Raw genomic sequence first — 18107 nt, 5'->3', positions numbered from 1 at the left:
TAAGCTGCATGAAACTACAGTCTGGGCTAGAAAGAAATCAGGCCCAGCCTTGCTTCTGTGTGTCATTCTGTGATTTTGGTGGTGCAGCTACACTCAAAAAAATAATTGACCCTAAAAAATAGACTTTATGTAATTTAATCACATGACAATTTTCCATGTAATTCTATCACATAAACTTTAAGTAAATGCCGAGCTTTATAGTACACGTTTCAACCATGTTAAGGTAATGCAAATAAATTACATAATGGTTATGGATTTTTTAAAAATAAACCTTATGTGGATAAATGGACTCAATGTTTTTTTAAGATATTTTTTGGGCTTTTTTTCAGCTTTATTATTGGCTAGGATAGTGTAGAGACAGGAAATGAGTGGGAGAGAGAGACGGGGAGAGATCGGGAAATGACCTCGGGTCAGAATCGAAACCGGGTCCCCGGATTTATGGTATGGCGCCTTATCCACCTAAGCCACGATGCCCCCGTGAGTCAATGGCGAAATTAAAATGATTGTTTGATTCCGCTTGAATTGTGACATGAATTTCACATATAGTGTTTCTGAAATTTTAAATATAATTATTTGTACCAATAAGGTCACGATTTAGTAGGAAGAAGTTTGACACAATGACTGAAAATGTTGCCACCTGCCATCTACTGTGCGGGAGTGTGATGTGCATGTCAGTCCCTACGAGATCTCATCAAGTAAAGTGTACATGATTTGTTTAGATATAGTTCGTAGTAGGCCAGTTCAAATAGCGTTTATATGATTTAATTGAATATATTTTCAATTTTATAAACTTTACTTAAATTTTGTGTGTAACTATTTCTTAATATTTACCTGGACCAAGAATCATTTTTTTGAGTGTAGCAATACAATCCTGTAGTCACACTCAAACTCACTTGTGTCATCTCTTTCTTACACCAAGGCAACATAGGAACTTTTACAACAGCGCTGCTGTCTTCTCAATTCTGATTGATGAAGGCGTTGAGTAGGAGGGGCCGATATTTCTACGACACACAATATGTATCTCACAAGCAAGTCATTAGTGTTGCATTTAAGTACAAGCCTATTAAAAATGATTGTGATAATAAAGAGATGTAGAAATGATAGCATTTTGCAATTTTAAAAGGTTCAGCTCATCCTTCCCAGAAGCCTCTGCGCTAAGTAGAGAGTCGGCATTTTCGTCGCCACTGATATTCCACTGTGTTACTTTTGAAAAGCAATCCGCAACCATACAGCGACATACTAGGCCATAGATTGTAACTAGTAACGTGAAATTGAAGATATTTTCTCACAGTAGTTATATTTTAAATTCTTTCGACCGAGCCATTTTTTTGCATGGTTATTCCGTTGTAATGGACCAGAACCGGTCTTGACTGTCTCATGGGCTCCCATGAAGGAAAGGAAATATCAAGCATATTGTGTACTTTTTATTAGCGAAAGTTTTCTTGTATTCAGGTAGGTGAGGTCAAATGAAGAGATGAAGAGAGCTAGCAGAGTAGCAGTCACATGCTTTCAAAATGCAGCGGCCTGTAAGTAAACAAAAACAATGAATTGCTTGTTTTTTTTGTAAGGATGAGCTGGCCCCTTTGAGAATCCAGAATAAAAAATTTGTAATTGTGATATAATTTATTGTGGCATTCATACAGAGTATAACAGTTATTCCACAAAATCGAGTCGTACATGAACTGATAGCTAACGAGGCGCGTAGCACCGAGTTAGCTACAAGCCGTGTACAATGGGACTGAGTGGAATAACTTTTATTTTATCCACATTCACTGGATTTTGAGAAACAGAGGATTTTTATTTTTATTTTTTGCAAATTCAATAAATAAAAACTTTATACAAAACGTCAGACAAAATCATTTCTGCTTAGAATGTAAACAAACCGGCAAAATGACAGGAGCAATTTGTGGAAAATGCTATAATAATAATTCTTGAAAATTAAAAAAAATACGTTCTTACCCTCAAATACTTTTATTCCAAGTATTGTTGCTTTTTAATTTTTTGGGGTTTTGTTTTCAAGTAGAGTTTTTATTTCGTCCTCGGTTGGTTCAGCGACATGCTCCACCATTTTGTTTTTCTCTACTCACGGTATATGAGCTGATATCCTAGTAGTAGAGTAGCCAATCAGAGCGCATGATTGCTCATATCTAGTGAATGTGGATAGAGTAAATCATTATATTGCCATCCCTAGTATTGAATGATGCTTAGACAATTTTTGTTAAGCCTAACAGTAAACAATTACATAAAAGTTGACAAGTTGCTTTGGTGAGGACGGTAAGGAAAATGTTTACTCGGTATTTATAAAAAGAGACTCCAGCATCAAAGCTTTCTAATTTTGTGTTCATGCCAGCAGTGACGCCATCCAGGAGTCGTTCATTTTCAATGTGAGATGGCAATCTGCAACAAGAGAAGGCGGCGCAACTATTGGCAAAGCAAAGTGGGTGGGATGAGTGACACAAAATGTTGAGCAAAGGATCGTTTTATGCAAATTTGTAGCGATGCTAAGAAGTGACTACCAATCGAACGGCAATGGAACAATTTGTAGCTGATTCACAGAGAGAGCCGGAGTGACAGATAACAAGGCTAGCAAGCTAATGACAGAACCCAACTCAGATCAGAACTGATTGTAGGACAGTGCCGGGTTTCCCAAACGCATCGCAGCACAAAGGTCATCGTTAAATGGTAGAGCAAGCAGCACATCGAATGTTCTCTCTCCTAGTTATGACACTCTTAACGTTAAGAGGCTTTGGGGAAACCCACCGCAGGTTACTTGTAGCTCTAACCATAATCACAAGATATCACACAGATAGCTCCAAGGTTTAACATATGAGGTGAGAACAGAAAACAGACCAATGACCGTACAGTGGTGCTTGAAAGTTTGTGAACCCTTCAGAATTTTCTATATTTCTGCATAAATATGACCTAAAACATCATCAGATTTTCACACAAGTCCTAAAAGTAGATAAAGAGAACCCAGTTAAACAAATGAGACAAAAATATTATACTTGGTCATTTATTTATTGAGGAAAATGATCCAATATTACATATCTGTGAGTGGCAAAAGTATGTGAACCTTTGCTTTCAGTATCTGGTGTGACCCCCTTGTGCAGCAATAACTGCAACTAAACGTATCTGGTAACTGTTGATCAGTCCTGCACACCGACTTGGAGGAATTTTAGCCCATTCCTCCGTACAGGACAGCTTCAACTCTGGGATGTTGGTGGGTTTCCTCACATGAACTGCTCGCTTCAGGTCCTTCCACAACATTTGGATTGGATTAAGGTCAGGACTTTGACTTGGCCATTCCAAAACATTAACTTTATTCTTCTTTAACCATTCTTTGGTAGAACGACTTGTGTACTTAGGGTCGTTGTCTTGCTGCATAACCCACCTTCTCTTGAGATTCAGGCTACATCCACACGACAACGGCAACGAGATTTTTTTTTTTAAATATCGCGTCCACATGGGCAACGGATCAGTAAAATATCAGGTACATATGGCAACGCAACGCTTGCTGAAAACGATGCAATACACATGCCACACCTCTACGTGCGCTGTAAGACGGTCCCATCGGAGACACCAGAACAATAGAAGTAGACGCATGCGCATAAACCCCTTCTTCTGTAGCATCAGCTACATAAAGTTTTGATTATTAATCAGTAGCGTAAAATGAAGGACACGGAAAGAGGAATGAACGGGGGTAGATGGAAGCCGGTACGCCAACATTCTGATATCCTCCAGAATTCTTTAATGGTCCGGAATAAATTGAATGCTACACGTTGATGGATTACTTTGTTCTTCTACGCCCTTTTTGAGGAATGTATTGTCGGACTTAAACCAACATCTGAAGAGGTGAGATCGTTCCTTTTTTTTCCTATTTTTGCTGGCGGGATTGTTTTTGTTTTTGGAAAGCGCACGGGCGGTGCGCGGTTTGGTACTGCTTCCGCAGTGTTTGGACTAAAGACTCTGCCCTAAGGGCTATTCTCTCACTCTCTCTCTCTCTCTCTCTCTCTCTCTCTCTCTCACTTTGCACCATTACACAATAAATATTCACAGTGAAAATATTTTGTAAGCGCGTTTCATGAACCAAGTTATAGGATTTGTTGACAACTCGCATCGAGTTTGTTACACTTCTACCCGGCGTGAAGCACTGACAGTCATGTGGTTGTGATGTCATCATAAACAAATCCGTTCTACTCATCCAGACGACTTCGCAACGGCGCCGTTGCCAGATTTTTCCACTCTGGAACCCGTTCTCAAAAGATTTCGTTTTGGGGCACCCACAACGCCGGTGCCGTGTGGATGCCAGGCCGAAACGATAAACAATTTTATCAGATTCACCTGAATCCGTTGCTGTGTGGACAGGGCCTCAGTTCATGGACAGATGTCCTGACATTTTCCTTTAGAATTCACTGGTATAATTCAGAATTCATTGCTCCATCAATGATGGCAAGCCGTCCTGGCCCAGATGCAGCAAAACGGGCCTAAACCATGTTTCACAGATGGGCTAAGGCTCTTATGCTGGAATGCAGTGGTTTCCTTTCTCCAAACATAACGCTTCTCATTTAAACCAAAAAGTTCTATTTTGGTCTCATCCGTCCACAAAACATTTTTCCAATAGCCTTCTGGCTTGTCCACGTGATCTTTAGCAAACTGCAGACGAGCAGCAATGTTCATTTTGGAGAGCAGTGGCTTTCTCCTTGCAACCCTGCCATGCACACCATTGTTGTTCAGTGTTCTCCTGATGGTGGACTCATGAACATGAACATTAGCCAATGTGAGCGAGGCCTTCAGTTGCTTAGAAGTTACCCTGGGGTCCTTTGTGACCTCACCGACTATTATATGCCTTGTTCTTGGAGTAATTTTTGTTGGTCAACCACTCTTGGGGAGGGTAACAATGGTCTTGAATTTCCTCCATTTGTACACAATCTGTCTGACTGTGGATTGTTGGAGTCCAAACTCTTTAGAGATGGTTTTGTAACCTTTTCCAGCCTGATGAGCATCAACAACACTTTTTCTTAGGTCCTCAGAAATCTCCTTTGTTCGTGCCATGATACACTTCCACAAACATGTGTTGTGAAGATCAGACTTTGATAGATCCCTGTTCTCTAAATAAAACAGGGTGCCCACTCACACCTGATTGTCATCCCATTGATTGAAAACACCTGACTCGAATTCCACCTTCAAATTACCTGCTAATCCTAGAGGTTCACATACCGGTACTTTTGCCACTCACTGATATGTAATATTGGATCATTTTCCTCAATAAATAAATGACCAAGTATAATAGTTTTGTCTCATTTGTTTAACTGGGTTCTCTTTGTTTACTTTTAGGACTTGTTTGAAAATCTGATGATGTTTTAGGTCATATTTATGCAGAAATATAGAAAATTCTAAAGGGTTCACAAACTTTCAAGCACCACTGTATGACAGCAGCATTTATATTAAATACCATATGTCATGTGTTTACTTCTGACTGTGCTCAAGGTTTCGACATGTCTGTACACACGCACAGGAATGTATCTAGGTGTTTCTCACCACCCCTGGCAATAAGGAGGGATGAAATGCCCTACAAATACTTCAGGAATAACATCAGAGTGGTGACACACAGATTAAGCAAGACAGTTCGAAAGAGTAAGACAAAGACATGGAAAGAGTGAGAACTTTAATGGAGTTAAGATTTTCATACTAGGATTGACATGAAGTCTTTCCTATGAGTATGATTAAGGCAAAGCTTCACATTCTTAAAGGATACTCTTCATCCATCCATTATCTGTAACCGCTTATCCTGTGCAGGGTCGTGGGCAAGCTGGAGCCTATCCCAGCTGACTATGGGCGAGAAGCGGGGTACACCCTGGATAAGTCGCCAGATCATCACAGGGCTGACATAGAGACAAACAACCATTCACATTCACACCTACGGTCAATTTAGAGCCACCAATTAGCCTAACCTGCATATCTTTGGGGGAAACTGGAGGACCCGGAGGAAACCCACGTAGACACGGGGAGAACATGCAAACTCCACACAGAAAGGCCCCCATTGGCCACTGGGCTTGAACCCAGTACCTTCTTGCTGTGAGGCGAAGTGCTAACCACTACACCACCGTGCCACCCTAAAGGATACTCTGTTAAATGAGATTGGAATACTGTAATAAAGTAGATGAAATGCCTGAGGGCTATAAAGCTTTATCACTATTTATATAAAAAAAACCTATAAAGTTTTATTACTTTCATCAGCAGTTTCTCTCTGTTCTGTCTCCCTCTGTGATCTTAATAAAGGGCCTTAAACTGATTACAGGGTTTTACTTCTCCTACAAAAGTGTTTATGGTGGGATTCTGCTTCAGTACTTGGCTTTCCTTTTCCCTCAATCAGATTCAGTAGAAGCTTCAGCTGGTTTTACCATGATGATTGGTTACCTGAAGTGTTAGGATACATTCACATCACAAGCTTCTTTGCCTAATTTTTGCAGTTTTTTTTTTTCTTTACTCGGACCGGACCTCTCTTGACAGTTCCCCATTCATAACCACAAGTCACCCATATTTGGTTAATTTCCTGGGCAATTGTTTCAACACACAACTCGGTGTCAGTAGGTTCCTTTCAGTTTTACTTCAATCAGTTCCCCAAATTTCAAGTAAATATCTAATTTCCCCCATCATGACCCTGAATATAATTTTTACATTCAGAATATAGGGTGGTGTAGTGGTTAGCACTGTCGCCTCACAGCAAGAAGGTTCTGGGTTTGAGCCCAGCAGCTGGCGAGGGCCTTTCTGTGTGGAGTTTGCATGTTCTCCCCATGTCTGCGTGGGTGTGCTCCGGTTTCCCTCACAGTCCAAAGACATGCAGGCTAGTTTAACTGGTGGCTCTAAATTGACCGTAGGTGTGAATGGTTGTTTGTCTCTATGTGTCAGCCCTACGATAACCTGGTGACCTGTCCAGGGTGTACCCCGCCTCTCACCCATAGTCAGCTGAGATAGGCTCCAGCTTGCCTGTGACCCTGTAGAACAGGATAAGTGGCTACAGATAATGGATGTGTGTGTGTGTGTGTATATATATATATATATATATATATATATATATATATATATATATATATATATATGAACATGGTTACTGAGTCAGGGGACTGGCTGGGTAGCGAAGAAATGTCCAATGTTTTTAGCTTAAAGTTTAGAGATGTTGAATGTACATTAATTGATTTATCGAGCCGCCCTATTTAATTATCAACTTGTCTCAATGGTGCCTTTTCTTTTTCTGAACAACGCACCAGTGTTCAATTTTATCTGCTCTCAGTTAAACAGATTGAGAATCCCTGCTGTAATTATTAACACACAGGTTAATAAGTAATTGGAATATTCTTAAAAGAAAATACAAATGAAAAGAAAACGTGGAGCTAATAGAAGCCAAGCCTTTATTTGTCACACGTACGCTCAAGCACAGACTTAAGCACACAGTGAAATGTTTCCTCTGCATTTAACCCATCTGAAATAGTGAACACACACACACACACACATACCCAGACCAGTGGGCAGCTATGTCCAGGGAGCAGTTGGGGGTTAGGCGCCTTGCTCAAGGGCACTTCGGCCCAAGGCTGCCCTATATTAACCTAGCCACATTGCATTCTGTTATTATGTTATTATGTACGACTCATATTCAGTGATTCAGTATCCATGGAAGTTCATCTGTAACCTCAATTTTACAAACACAGCTCAGATTTATGTAGAATTTCAGAGCATACTGTATACACAGTACCAGTCAAAATATATATGGAATTATGTGGTAAACAAAAAAAGTGTTAAAACAGCATAAAAACTGTTTAAACAGTTTCATATTTTAGATTCTTCAAAGTAGCCAGCATTTACCTTGATGATCCTTCGCACACTACTGGCGTTATCTTAACCAGCTTCATGAGGTAGTCACCTGGAATGCTTTTCAATTAACAAGTGTGCCTCGTCAGAAATTAATTAGTGCAATTTCCTGCCTTCTTAATGCGTCTGAGATCAAACAGTAAATAGTAAATAATAAAAATACAGTAAATAGCCCGGTTCTACACCACAACTGTCGTAATACATATTAAGTCAAGAACCGCTCGGCTAAGGAAAGAGAAACGACATCCATCGTTACTTTAAGACATGAAGTGTCTTTTGATTAATTAATTAATTAATTAAAAATGAAGAAAACATTGAATTAGAAGTCATGTCCAAATTCTTGACTGGTACTATAGGCGTAGGCGTGCCGCTATGATATTTTTAGCATCATACCTGGCCTGCAATATTATCACACTACTTACCTTTAAAAATTGTTCATACTTGTTAACATCTTGTATTTTGGCGTTTATCTTACTTTTAAATCACCCAATATCTAAGACGTCAGAAGAAGCCTTTTAAAGATGGTGAGCCCTTGTAGAAAAAAAAACAGACCAGCTATTTAGCTATCTTTTGCTAGCAACACACACATTACATTAGTCACATTACTCACACTGCATTTAATCGTGATTACTTAACCAAACAGGAAAGAAAATTAAATATATGACATGCTATCATTTGCAAGCCTATTCCTCAGTTATAGCAACATTTTGCTCTACCAGGTATTTTAAACGATCTTGTAGTATCGCAAATGAGGGAGGATACTGCATACGAGGATATTTTGACATGTCCACAAAACGATATGTTAAACGTTAAATATTGAGGTATATTTTATAATCAATTATACAACATTTAGTTCCAATGCACTAATTCGATTGGTCGAGTGGTGTTCCAAGAGTGCTTCGAGTTACTATAACTGCACCAGGATGTTTCAGTCTGTGTATGGATTAGTACAGTAGTGTTAGCGACATCATCAGCGGACACTGAAATGACGCTTTTGATTTACAATATGAAAGCTCATCAGATAAAAATGAAAACAAAACAAACATAAAAAAATACAATCTCACCAGAAGCACCTTTAATGGGAACATACAAATCAGTGTGATCTAGCTAGGAGGGTTGGGAGGGTTACTTTAAAATATATTCTGATACAATTACTAATTACCTGTTGAAAAAAATGTAGCCAGTAACCTAATTACAATATTAAAGTAATACAACGTGATTATATTCAGTTACTTTTGGATTCAATTAGATGTCGAGTCCTTGGATGATGACAGCATTTTCACAGCTGGAAGGTATAACTCGCACTGTACAACACTGTATGTTGTGGCCCATTTCTGCTATAAAAGATAAAATAATGGTGAAATTTCCACCCACTGAAAACAGTTTTTTCACTAGAGGCTATGATAATGAATTGGCAACTGTAAGATTACCTAAGGATTCACTCAAGACCAGACTGGTGAATTGTCGTAATGTATGCCGCATGTGCATGGTTGTATATCGTTTGTCAGGTAAGCACCGAAGGCGAATGCAAATGCAGATCAGTGCTTTATTTACAAATGGCAAGCAAACAAATTCAAAACATCAAAACAAGAAACCAGAAAGCGAGAAAAAAGATCGTGAACAAGAATCGCTTTAACAAACTAACATCAGGATCAAGGCTTTTAATTTAACATGAGGATCAAGGCTTGGTAACGTTAGACAGAATATGTTAAGCGTATTACCTAGCAACCAAGTAACGTTCAGAGACTGTTTGTATAGGCAGTGTGTGTGATTGTGAACAGGTGCGTTACATCAGAAGTCCGGTTACTGTGAACGTGACACTAAGCGTGGCACATGGGTGTCGCAGGCTGTGGCGCATTCTAGGAAGCATAGTCTGGAAGCCAACATGACATTGTTCTTTATTTTAAAAATGTAGTTGAAAATTATAATCCTGCTAACAATCCTCATTTTTACTACAACCCCAATTCCAAAAATGTTGGGACGCTGTGTGAACTGTAAATAAAAACAGAATGCAATAATTTTGCAAATCATGGAGACCCTATGTTTCACTGAAAATAGTACAAAGACAACATATCAAAGGTTGAAACTGAGAAATTATATTGTTTTTGAAGAATTTATGCTCATTTGGAATTTGATGTCAACAACACATTTCAAAAAAGTTGGGACAGGGGCATGTTTACCACTGTGTTACGTCACCTCTACTTTTAATAACACTCCGTAAAAGTTTGGGAACTGAGGAGACCAACTGCTGTAGTTCTGAAAGAGAAATGTTGTCCCATTCTTGCCTGATATACAATTTCAGTTGCTCAACAGTTTGGAGTCTTCTTTGTCATATCTTGTGCTTCATAATGCGGCAAATGTTTTAAACGGGAGACAGTTCCAGATTGCAGGCAGGCCAGTTTAGCACCCAGACTCTTTTACTATGGAGCCATGCAGTTTTAATATGTGCAGAAAGCGGTCTTGCTGAAAGAAGGAAGGCCTTCACTGAAAAATATTTTGTCTGGATGGCAGCATATTGCTCTGAAACATGTATATATTATTCAGCATTAATGATGCCTTCCCAGATGTACAAGCAACCCATGTCATGTGCACTAATGCACCCTCATACCATCACAGATGCTGGCTTTTGAACTGTTCACTGATAATAAGCCGGATAGTCCCTCTCCTCTTTAGCCTGGAGGACGTGCTGTCCATGATTTCTAAAAAGAATTTCTAATTTTGCTTCGTCAGACCTCGGGATAGTTCTCCCCTTCACCTCAGTCCATCGTAAAAGAGCTCGGGCCCAGGGAAGGTGGTGGTGTTTCTGGATATTGTTTATATCTGGTTTTAACTTGCATTTGTGGATGCAGTAATGAACTGTTTTCACAGACGATGGTTTTCTGAAGTGTTCCTGAGCCCATACAGTGATTTCCACTACAGACGCGTGTCTGTTTTTAATGCAGTGTCGCCTGAGGACCTGAAGATCACAGGCATCCAATGTCAGTTTTCAGCCTTGTCTCTTGCATACAGAGATTTCTCCAGATTCTCTGAATCTTTTAATGATATTATGTACCATAGATGATGTGATCCCAAATTCTTTGTAATTTTACATTGAGGAACGTTATTCTTAAATTGTTGCATTGTTTGCCCACGCAGTCTTTCACAGAGCGCTGAACCCCTCCCCATCTTTACTTCTCAGAGACTCTGCCTCTCTGGGATGCTCTTTTTATACCCAATCATGTTACTGACCTGTTGCCAATTAATCAAATTAGATTTTTCAGCATTATGCAACTTTCATTCTTTTGTTGCCCCGTCGCAACTTTTTCTGAAATGTGTTGCTGACATCAAATTCAAAATGAGCATATATTTTTCAAAAACCAATAAAATTTCTTAGTTTCAACATTTGATATGTTATCTTTGTACTATTTTCAATGAAATATAGGGTTTCCATGATTTGCAAAATCTTCACATTCTGTTTTTATTTGTTTATTTGTTTTTTATTTGTGTGTCCCAACTTTTTTGGAATTGGGGTTGTAAATGCATCAGTAATTTGAACAGTTACAGTTGTGGTCAGAAGTTTACATACAGTGGCATGAATGTCATCTTGGACATGAATGTCATGGCAATATTTGGGCTTTCAGTAATTTCCCTGAACTGTTCTTTTTCTGTGGCAGAATGATTGTACATTATTATACATTATGTATATAAAATTATACATACAGGGTCAAAAATTTACATATGCTCACTTAGATTATTAATTCAGAGGTGCTGAAACTTCCAAAATGTCTCTTATCTCGCCAAGGCCAAAGTCTCTTAACTTCCTGTTAATGATCATGATTGACTATAGCTGGTAGCTTCTCTGTGCCTTCATAAAAAGTGTTTGTTTACAGCACTCATTGGCGTGACCAACACACAGTAAAATGGGAAAGTCCAAGGAGCTCAGTGCAGATCTGAGAAAGAGGATCGCAGATATACACAACTCTGGAATGTCTCTTGGAGCCATTTCTAAACAACTGCAAATTCCAAGATCAGTTCACACAATTGTATGTAAGTTATTGTGAGGTGTAGTTACTTTGCCAAGCCACTTTGCTTCAAGAAAACCAAAAACTGTCACTCTCAGCTGAAAGGAAATTGGTTTGGATGGTCAGGAACAACCTGGGAACCACCATGGCACAGCCCTGCCATGAACTGGAAGCTGATGGATCACTGTCTACAGTTCAGTGAGTTTTACATCACCATGGACTAAGAGGCTGCTATGCAAGAAATAACCTCCTGCTCCAAAATTAACACCTTTGAGCTTAACTAAAGTTTAAAGCTGACTACACAGACAAAGAAAAAAGCCTTCTGGAGGATAGCTGTATGGTCAGATGAGACAAAGACTGAGTTGTTTGGCCACAATGACCACCTTGTAAAGAGGGACACCTGTACCAGCTGGTGGTGGTGGTAGGATCATCATGCTCTGGGGCTGTTTTGCTGCCAGTGGAACTGGTTCATTGCACAAAGTGGATGGAATAATGAAGGAAGACTACCTCAGAATTCTTCAGCATAAACCATCAGAAACTTGAACATGACTTGGGAGTTACAACAAGACAATGAACCCAAACACGCATCAGAGCTGGTTGTGGAGGATAAAGCAGGCTAACATTAAGCTTAAAACAAGTCCTGACTTCAACCCTTTTGAAAATATATGAACCGTGCTTATAAGTCGAGTCCATGCCAAGAAGAAAAAATTTAATTGAACTCTACCAATTCTACCATAAAGAGTCATGAAATATCCAAACAGAATTCTGCCAGAAGCTTGTTCATGGTAAACAGAAATGTTTGGTCAAGGTGAATCTTGCGAAGAGACATTTTACCCAAATATTAGATGTGCTGTATACATAATTTTGACCCTGTGTTGATTTCACAAAACCCAGAGAAAATTAAAACTTGTGCACCAAATTCTAGTGTTTTTCTTTTTTTAAATTAAATCGGAGGGCGGCACGGTGGTGTAGTGGTTAGCGCTGTCGCCTCACAGCAAGAAGGTCCAGGTTCGAGCCCCGTGGCCGGCGAGGGCCTTTCTGTGTGGAGTTTGTATGTTCTCCCCGTGTCCGCGTGGGTTTCCTCCGGGTGCTCCGGTTTCCCCCACAGTCCAAAGACATGCAGGTTAGGTTAACTGGTGGCTCTAAATTGACCGTAGGTGTGAATGTGAGTGTGAATGGTTGTCTGTGTCTATGTGTCAGCCCTGTGATGGCCTGGCGACTTGTCCAGGGTGTACCCTGCCTTTCGCCCGTAGTCAGCTGGGATAGGCTCCAGCTTGCCTGCGACCCTGTAGAAGGATAAAGCGGCTAGAGATAATGAGATGAGATGAGAAATTAAAGCTGTATGCTGTACATCCTGCTACAGAAAAAGAACAGTGCAAAGAAATTACTGAAAGCCCAAATATTGCCATGACATTCATATCCAAGATGACATTCATGCCACTGTACAGTATGTAAACTTCTGATCACAACTGTATCTTTTTTGTATCCTAATTACGTAACGGTGTACCTGTACCATGCATTCTGTTACTCCCGAAGCCTGCTAGCTAGCCAGCCAGATAGCCGATGTACTATAATGTGAGTGTAGCTTCTTTGGGATCTGTTTCCAAACATTTGACCACACTGTGTCCGAAATGTCACTTACTCGATAGTAATTTCTGGTTTCTTGTTGTGTAAAATATGCCTATATTCAGTACAACTGCATTCTTGCTCGTGTGATATTGCTTAATTATAAGCATCCATCTGTACTGGTAAGTGATGCTATCCAGAACTTTAAAGCAGGAACTTGTATGTAAATACATAGAAATTCATGAAATACGATCTATATAGGACTGTAAATAGCTTTATGTGAAAAAAAAAAAGATTTGATTAGCTTGCATTACTGCTAGCAAGATCTATTTCAAGAGTTTTATCCTTGAATACTGATAAGTCACTGAGTTTTAATCACGTTCTTTTTTCGGCTATCAGATGCTAGGGTGCAAAAACCAATTAGGATTACCCAAATCAGGATCATGTATTTCTCACATTTCTGTTTGAAAGCTACTAACTAGCTACAGTCTGAACTCAAGGGAAATGAATCGACATTCTGTATAGTACTGCGGATTTAGTGCACAATGCGAACAAGAAAAGTAGATCTGGTTTTATTTGATGTCAGTGTGCCTTTGTTTCTAGCATGCTATTTTTTTGTTTGTTTCAGTAGAACAGGTATAAAGGTATTTTACTTCCTACCTATTAACATGACAGAATTGTTTGACAGTAGATCTCATCTCATCTCATTATCTCTAGCCGCTTTATCCTTCTACAGAGTCGCAGGCAAGCTGGAGCCTATCCCAGCTGACTATGGGCGAAAGGCGGGGTACACCCTGGACAAGTTGCCAGGTCATCACAGGGCTGACACATAGACACAGACAACCATTCACACTCACATTCACACCTACGGTCAATTTAGAGTCACCAGTTAACCTAACCTGCATGTCTTTGGACTGTGGGGGAAACCAGAGCACCCGGAGGAAACCCACGCGGACAACATGTAAACTCCACACAGAAAGGCCCTCGCCAGCCACGGGGCTCGAACCCGGACCTTCTTGCTGTGAGGCGACAGCGCTAACCACTACACCACCGTGCCGCCCTTGACAGTAGATATTTACTGAAATAATTAATTGCGAATAACACTACCTCTTCTTAAGCATGACTAAAGTGGTGCACTTTTTTAATTGAACCTCCCCTGAAATTAATTCCTGGCTACACCACTGTGTATTGTTCACCTCTATCAATGATTCAGTCCATTGACAGAGGTTAACTTTTTCAGCAGTTCCTGCTATAGCAGCTTTTCTGTAGGATTGGACCATATGGCTAGTCTAGTCTTCGTATCCCATGCGAATCAGTGAGCCTTTGATACCCATGACCCTGTTGCCGGTTCACCGGTTGTCCTTCCTTGGACCACTTTTGGTAAGTACTAACCACTGCATACCGGGAACACCCCACAAGTTGTCATCTAGCCATCACAATGTGGCCCTTGTCAAAGGCACTCAGATCCTTAGACTTGCCCATTTTTCCTGCATCCGACACATCAAGAACCAACTGTTCTCCTGGTGCCTAATATATCCCACCCATTGACAGGTGCCATTGTAATGAGATAACCCATATTATTCACTTCACCTGTCCGTGGTCATAATGTTATGTCGAATCGGTGTATACCACATAACATAACTACCCCATATGGTCACGGGAGATGTTTTGGATGATGAAGTTCACAGTACTTAAACAGTGTTTACATAAGAGTTTTTAGTGCTTTACTGACAAATGCCTCACACACACAAAGAGAAACACAAATACGGCCAGGCAGTGAGCAGGAGCTCACAGATGATGCGCAGTTATCAAATACTTTCTCACATTAGTGCATGAAAGTCCACTGTTACTGTCCTCCCTCAGATTGACATTGATATAAGCTGTCATTTAAAATAGTAATGAGTAATTCGTACGATTGAATGGTATGGATCTCACACACACACACGCGCGCACGCACACACACACACGACCAGCAATCCCATTTCAGTTTTTCACCACCCCATTTCTAAAGATTATTTTTTATACTACAGAATAAGGTTTTACTCAAATATTAAGCACACTGTGTAAATGTGTACCGTAATGTATAATAATTAGCACCGTATATTACTTCAAGATATTACAGCAAAACTTCACACTGCACATTTCAAAACATTTTGCAATTTTGTAAAGAGTAAATTTATTAAAGATGATGGTTTAGCCAGCCGAAAACCTTTTGTATTTTAGTAACTAAGGCTTATGAATATTCTGAGTTTGCGATACTCTGCTATTTTGGATTTTTGGAGTGTGAATTTTGTTCTTTCCATTGGGAGCTTTTGCCATTCCCGCTGATTTACGCACCCAGTTGGTGAAGTTCAACAAGGTGCAATCGTTATTTATTTTTTTTTCAAAGGTAGATTTGAGTTCTCATTATTTATGCTTGTTTTCAAAGCAATTTTAGTTTAGAGTTACTTAAGAACAGAGTAATGTGACTGAAATGTGTTTAATTACAATTAAGTGCAAGTGAGCCATAAAATGAGGCTTAAGGATTATAATTACATATTAATTATACAGTAGTGATAACAATAGTAGCTGATAGTTACCTACAGTATATGGATGGCAAGAGTGAAACATTTGTTTCCTCGTATACTCTTCACTAAAGCACATATAATGCACGAGTCTCTCTCTCTTACACACACACACACACACACACACACACACACACATCCAGGAAGCTAAAAAGGTCCTACCTTTGAGTGCTGTCTACGGAGGCTGAAGCGCTGCACCATGCTGTCCACGCAGAGTGCTCTTGTAACACACACACACACTCACTCTCTCTGTCTCTCTCTCTTAGGAGACCTTGTAGTCTGATCCAGATGTGCACGTCTGCTACTACATATTGCTGAGTCTACAGAAGACTACTGAGCGAGACAGAGAGAGAGAGAGATGCACTCTGATATCCTGCTCACTAGTCGTGTCTACTTTGAATTCTCACTCCCTCTTTTACACACACAGACACACACACACACACACACACACACACACACACAGCTGTCTCATGCTTCCTGATTGTAAGTTGAGTGATGTTGCTAGGGGGTGAGACGGATGGAGAGGGGGAGGCATTGCAAGTGTGTTTCTTCCCCAGAGAGCATGAGCGAGACAGAGAAAAGAAGGGAGGGGACTTTTCTTTTCTTTTTTTTAAGGATATAATAGACTGAAATGGGTGTGGTTTCCTCTATGAATGATAAATGATAAGTCATAGTGACCTGACACACACGTAACATGGGAAGAAAAGGTCGTGTGTGTGTGTGTTCAGAAAATGTCTAAAAGCCTCTAGGTTTCTGTGGCAACTGATTAAATGACCTCACTGACCTTCAGCTGCATCAGGGCTGTCCATGGGACTGTCTCTTTCTCCCACTGACAGTCTCACACACACACACACACACACACACACACACACACACACACACACACACACACACACACACACAAATTCAGACCTCCGGACCTCTATAAGTCAGGATGTACCACCTCATTATGCATATTGTTCTATATTTAAATGCCATGAGCCATGATTGTGTGTTTGCATGTCTGTCTAGCGCTCCCTAGTCAATTAAATTGCTTTAAAAGCGCCTCCTAGTGGCTGTACCATGTCATAACTCTACACTTTATCCCTTACCTTCTTACTTTGCTCCCTCCGCCAAATTAAAATCGTTAAGCAAGCTTTTCAAACACATGAACACTCACATTTAAGGACAACATGAAACAGAAACTGACACATTTTTCTTCTGTAGTGTGACGTGCTTGAATATTTAAATATCAGATATTCAATCAAATCCACAAAAAGCAGTTTTTAATTCCAGCCAGTTCGGAGCTACACCTGATTCCACCTGTTGATTTTGGTTTTAATCACCTGTTAGGTTTCTCCAGTTTGACTGACTGACTCTTTGGAGATAAAACTGAAGTACTTGTGGAATATTGCAACACTGCAACTGAGGAAAGGGGATTATTACCCTAAACATAAGCAGTAATCTTTATTTTGTGCAACCAGTACCTTAGCTTTAATATTTTAATGCTATGTTTTAATTTATAATTTACCTTGTCTGCCTCCTCAGTTATTGGGCAACTTGGTCCTGGGGGCATGTGCATGTGGGCATGAGTACGGGGCGTGTCATCCTGTAAAACAGCATCATGGGTTGCATGACAGCGGCTCAGAGATCTTCTTCTCAGAGGTAATCTTGCCATGTTCCTGCCCACTCTAGATCAGCTCCTCAGGCTGGTGGCAGCCCTCGTGCTGAAATGTAGGGCTTTGTCATGTTCACAAATCACAGCTGCAGAGGGGACAGGGCCAGTGCACAGGCGTAAATCAGAAATGAGGTCAAAGATCAGGAATGGTCACATTTAAGGTCTTCGCAAAAAGGAACAAAGCAATCTTTAGAGGATTGGTCTCAAAGCCAGGCCTCAGCACTCCTATCCCAACAGCACTGTGAGTGATTTTAAACAGAGCTTGCTGACGTTGAGGTGACATCCTGAGCCCTGAGCCTGAATCTCTTGAAACTGGATCAACAGAAAACAAGCTTCTCTTTGTTAGACAGAAATTTCAAGGTTACTCCAAGCATCAATCATAACAGAAAGGAAATACATTCCTTATACAGATTAGCAATTATGAACCATATTGGCTCTCCTAACTTCATGCAT

At 40.1% G+C, this 18107-nt stretch overlaps 1 protein-coding gene across 3 annotated transcripts in view; it reads right to left on the bottom strand.

The window, feature by feature from the left end:
* Positions 1 to 17588, bottom strand: part of tmcc1a (transmembrane and coiled-coil domain family 1a) — a 109186-nt gene extending 91598 nt beyond the window's left edge. The window contains exon 1 of one of the 3 annotated variants that reach the window (XM_060931565.1): positions 17508 to 17588. In XM_060931565.1, coding sequence (XP_060787548.1) covers positions 17508 to 17558 — 51 coding nt within the window. In that variant the 5' untranslated portion in view covers positions 17559 to 17588. Of the gene's footprint in view, positions 1 to 16016; positions 16059 to 16159; positions 16457 to 17507 lie in introns of those variants that run through there. The other 2 variants (XM_060931568.1, XM_060931563.1) reach the window with 2 other exon arrangements.
* Between the last annotated feature and the right edge of the window lie 519 nt (positions 17589 to 18107).

Source organism: Neoarius graeffei, chromosome 10, assembly GCF_027579695.1.
Source record: "Neoarius graeffei isolate fNeoGra1 chromosome 10, fNeoGra1.pri, whole genome shotgun sequence".
Taxonomy (NCBI): domain Eukaryota; kingdom Metazoa; phylum Chordata; class Actinopteri; order Siluriformes; family Ariidae; genus Neoarius; species Neoarius graeffei.
This window is presented reverse-complemented; position numbering and strand designations above follow the sequence as displayed.